At 52.4% G+C, this 5,104-nt stretch overlaps 1 protein-coding gene across 1 annotated transcript; it reads left to right on the forward strand.

The window, feature by feature from the left end:
- Window positions 1-2,494: 2,494 nt before the first annotated feature.
- insm1b (insulinoma-associated 1b) lies at window positions 2,495-4,162 on the forward strand (the record flags this gene model as incomplete). The annotated part of the gene is made up of 1 exon (XM_080750610.1): window positions 2,495-4,162. One exon carries the CDS (start codon window positions 2,495-2,497, stop codon window positions 4,160-4,162), a length of 1,668 nt encoding a protein of 555 aa, XP_080606736.1.
- Window positions 4,163-5,104: the final 942 nt, after the last annotated feature.

A 5,104-nucleotide genomic window follows, 5' to 3' on the forward strand; every position in this document is an offset into this window, starting at 1 on the left:
GTGCATTGAAGCAGGTGAGGTGAGTCTCAACTCGACGACCGTGTCTTTATTTGACTTGCTCACACACTGCAGCTTTATGCAAATGAGGGGAACAATGCGCGGCGATGGAGATTAATTCTTCTCTGAATGAAAAGAATGCACGCGCGCCCTCTGCCAAGCGGCGCGCGACAGCCTACGTTTATTTAGTACATTAAAAACCCAAGATATATATTATAACATGTTTGTGTATGAGATAATTACCTTTATTTTAAGTGCCCTTAGGCCTATTATATAGGACTTCATCATTATTCATAGGCCTACATATCCAACCAACTATCTTGTCATGCTAAACATGATTGACTTAAAACGTATTTAAATTGAGGATGCTGCATGTATATTTTGAGGATGCTGTATATTTTCACTCACATTAAACTACTGCAGGCCTACAGTAGGCCTATATGAATCATGCATTCGTATGATAATCATAAGTGTGATTTCATTTGACAATATAAAGCAGAACCCTATATTTTCCAACCAAAGACGATTAAAAAAATGAACAAAAACAATGTTTACTTTCAAGTTAAACCAACTTCGAATGTCTATAAACCCATGCAGCTGGCATTGTTGCATGGACTCACTGCATTCTCTTACCAAAACCACAGCCATCAGCACTAGACAGCAGACATTAATGCTCTTTGCATTTTTTTTTTTTGCTTTGGAATTATTCTGTGCAGCATTTTACAACACAACGGCGGCGCGCGGCGCGGACATTGTGGGGGCCCGTGGGCTCCTTTGTCTCGCGCATGCATGCGTGGCGCCGCAGCACGCGCCTCGCTGTGGGCCAGATTGGCCGTGAGTCCCGTTTCACACTGAAGAGGTCAATTTGCCTTTCAAACAGCAGTGGGCAGACGCGGCTATTGTCCACAAAGGACCAGGGGTCTCTTCTGATTACTTATGTATGCAGCGAGATGTCTGATTTATATGTCCAGTTAAACTACCGAGACAGACACGTGCCCGAAACAAAGATTTATATTTCTGCCTCCGAAAAAGCAGCAGTTATGAAACGTGTCATAAAACAACGAGCTAAATGGCTTGAAGAGGTTAGAGTTTGAGTGCTGCGTTCATAACGTATATTCTCTGTGCGTAAAGAACATAGAAGTGCCAAGACAAGAGTCCAAAATGCGCACATACGAATAATAAAGAATGGAAATAGCCTATGTGATCGAAGGAACAATAGACACAATCCAGTTTATCCTATGAACTTGAAACTGCACAACGAGCAAATTATTATTTCTGTGCAGTATAAAGTAGGTTTTAGTTTAATAATATTATTCCGATGTAACTTTAGATTTATCTAAACACATAGATAGCTCCCCTCATTTCCGTCTTAATTCTGAATTCTGATGATTCGTGGCACTGACGGACATTTCCTTTTGGCAGCTCCTGCGCGGCCCCCCCAGAGGGGCCCCCCAGAGGGGAGCCACAAAGCCGTGGCACGTGTGCATTTGTATAGGGAGCCATCAGACCGTAAAAAGAGGAGGGCCCGGCGTGTGCCTCCGTCGGGAAGGGAAGGGGAGGAGAGGGGAGGGGCAGGGGCGTCACAAGGGGTAGGAAAGTGGGACTGAGTTACCAGGGCCCAAGGTGGAGGGGCCCTAGTAACTTTAGCTATTGAAAAATAGCAGATATACAAGCTCACAGCGCGGCACCGAGTGCCGCGCTGCGAGCTTGTAGATCTGCTATTTTTGAAAAGTCGTGAAAATGTGCGCAAATCTTTGAATATATGTATTTTTTAAGTGAACATTTGTAACTCAATTTTTGCTTCTGGGGGGTCCCTGGAACTAAATATTTTGAGACGGGGGGTCCTTCACATGAAAAAGTTTGAGCATCACTGACATGGAAACATAGGTTTCTTGGCACACATTTTCAAGATTTTTCAAAAATAGCAGATCTACAAGCTCGCAGCGCGGCACTCGGTGCCGCGCTGTGAGCTTGTACATCTGCTATTTTTCAATAGTTAACATTCATGGGGGGCCCGCCGCAGTGAATCCTTGTACCCAGGGCCCAGAATTTGGTGTGACGCCCCTGGTAGGGGGAGGGAGGGGTCGCGCGCGCACACTAATGTAATAAACCGCAAGTAGTACATCTGCTGAGCTATCTGCACAACATCCAACGAAATCCACAGCGAACCACCGGCCTCTCTCCCTGCACCCGCCCCACAGCCCCATGCAATCCACGGGGACGGCGACGGCCCCTTCTGATTGGCCAGGGATGCTGCAACAGGGGGCGAGAACAATAGCATCACCCCGGCATAAAAAGAGTGCAGCTATGCCTTGAGGAGACGAAAACATTTCAGCAAAGCAACAGAAGGAGATCGATTTGAGGAGGAGAGATAAAAGTCACGCACAAGCTCCTATTTGGTTCCATCATTACAAAAAAAAAAGAAAAAAAGAAAACTGGATCCATCGCGACGTCGCCCGCATCTCCTCCTCCTTCACAGTGCCTTTCTGCCGTTAAGATGCCCAAAGGATTCCTGGTGAAAAGGAACAAGAAATCCGCACATGTTTCTTACAGGACGCGGTCAGATGAAGATGACCCGCACCACCACCACGAGCATCACCACTACGGCCACCACCTCACCCCGGCCGCCTTCCCCCCTCCTCACCAGGCGGACCCCTTCTCCTTCTCCTCCTCCTCATCCCCGCCGGCGTCCGAGGCGTCCAGCCCGGACCACCACCGCAGCGTGGCCGCGGCGTCGCCGGACATCGCCGCGGACGCGCCGCTCACGGTGGTCCCCCGGCCGGAGAACAAGCCGGCGCAGTTCGGCGACCCCGAGGCGGCGTACCAGGCCCTCTACAGCCCCACCCGGCCCGTCAGCAAGGAGCACGAGCGCGGATATTTCGAGCGGAGTTTGAACCTGGGCTCGCCCGTCTCCGCGGAGTCCTTCCCGACCCCCGCCTCCTTCTCCAGCCTGGACCACCTCCTGTTCGCCCCCGTGGACCTGAAGATCGGCACCAGCAACAGCTCGCGCAGCGGGACCACCAGCAGCAGCGTCCCGGCGGCGGCGGTGGCCGCGCGGACCGGCGGGGCCAAGAGGCCCGCGGCCAGCGACGGCACGGCGGCGGAGCGCAAGACGAAACCCGCCTCGAAGAAACCCAAAGCCATCAGGAAGCTCAACTTCGAGGACGAGATGACGACGTCTCCCGTCCTCGGGCTCAAAATCAAAGAGGGCCCGCTGGAGCTGACGCCCCGGGCGGCGGGAGGAGCCGCGGGGAGCAACGGCAAGCCGCTGGGGGAGTTCGTGTGCCAGCTGTGCAAGGAGGCGTACGCGGACCCCTTCTCCCTGGCGCAGCACAAGTGCTCCCGCATCGTGCGCGTCGAGTACCGCTGCCCGGAGTGCGACAAGATGTTCAGCTGCCCGGCGAACCTCGCCTCTCACCGCCGCTGGCACAAGCCCCGGAGCACCGCGGTGGGGGGCGCTCCTCCTCAGCAACAACAGCAGCAGGGCGTCAAATCCGAAATGGCCAAAATGACCCCCGCGGGCGCCAGTAAGTCCGCCTCCTCCTCCTCCTCCTCCGAGGAAGCCAAAGACATGAGAGTGGAGCTGCTGCTGAGCAGCAGCGACAGGGACACCCCGAGCCCCGGCCTGTCCGAGTCCGGCTCGGAGGACGGCCTGTACGACTGCCAGTACTGCGGGAAGAGGTTTAAGCGCCAGGCGTACCTAAGAAAACACGTCCTGGGACACCAGGCCTTGCAAAAGAAAATCCTGGAGGAGCACGGATTTCCGAACGGCGATCAGCATCATCAGCGCGCGGAGGAAGAGCAGCAGGCTGCCGCTGCACCGTCCCCGTTATTATTATCATCATCATCATCATCATCATCATCATCATCAACAACATCATCATCATCGTGCTCATCCTCAGAGGAAAGCAACTCAAACCAAAGTCCGCTCAACCTGAGCCCCGTGGACCGCCTCCTGTGCCCCGTGTGCGGGGAGAGCTTCGCCAACAGGGCCGGCCAAGAGAGACACCTGCGTCTCATGCACTCCGCCCAGGTCTACCCGTGCAAGTACTGCCCCGCCACGTTCTACAGCTCGCCGGGACTCACCAGGCACATAAACAAGTGCCACCCGTCCGAGAACCGCCAGGTGATCCTGCTGCAGATGCCCGTGCGCCCCGCCTGCTGAAGAAGACAAGGGAACGCTGCGTTTGTAGCCTAGGATAGCCCAGTGTTTATCCTCAGACTTTTACATTTTCGTCTCCCCTTAACTCTGACAGCATACGAATGGAACCAAATGGACCCGTTACCCTAACGGGTCCATTTGGTTCCATTTGTATGCCGTCAGAGTTACAGACTTGTATGTGTCAATTTAGACCCCCATAAAGGAACCCACAGAGTCGAGGGATTTCCAGGGGGGTCCCCCAGCTAAATTATTGTTAGGAACCAAATGGACCCTTATGGGTCTGTAACTCGGAGAGTGTAGTTACACGTGGATTTGTACACGCTCAGACTTAAATTAATGTTGATTTTTACAGAGATAGAAATGCCATTGAAACCGCACAACGATGTCCGTATAACTGTCAAACTGGGGGTCCTTGAAATCGGTTAGGAAATCACCGCTAGAGCCGTAAAATCTTCTCTTATATGAGGGTCCCTGGCATATCGTTTCCGATAGGGGGTCCGCGGGCTAATAAGTGTCAATCTGGGGGTCCTTGACATGAAAAAAGTTTGAGAACCACCGGCCTGCTACGCACGACGGCGCGCCGCTTGCGCGTAAAAAGAACAGATCTGTTCGTCTTTTATTTTTGTTGTCCTTCTAGGCAAGCGACACCGTTGTAGGGTATAGGCTACTACACTGTGGTCCTCAACGTGTTGGTGTGGGGAACCTCAGGGGGTCCCCGGGGGGTCCCCCATGCTAAATGATTGTTGAATGATAGTTAATATTCACCTTTATTACATGAACAACAAGTAAATAGTAATTACAACTAGAATGTACAAGAATGTCTATTTTGACCAAGAGTCTCCCAGTGGCGTCAGTTCAGCAAAAGCTAAGGTATGGCATGGCAACATGACTGGTGTCTTGCACGCGCGCGAAGGCGTTTTAGGTTGAGGCATTTTAAGAAGTACC

This window comes from Nannobrachium achirus (assembly GCF_963921795.1).
Source record: "Nannobrachium achirus genome assembly, chromosome: 20".
Classification (NCBI taxonomy): domain Eukaryota; kingdom Metazoa; phylum Chordata; class Actinopteri; order Myctophiformes; family Myctophidae; genus Nannobrachium; species Nannobrachium achirus.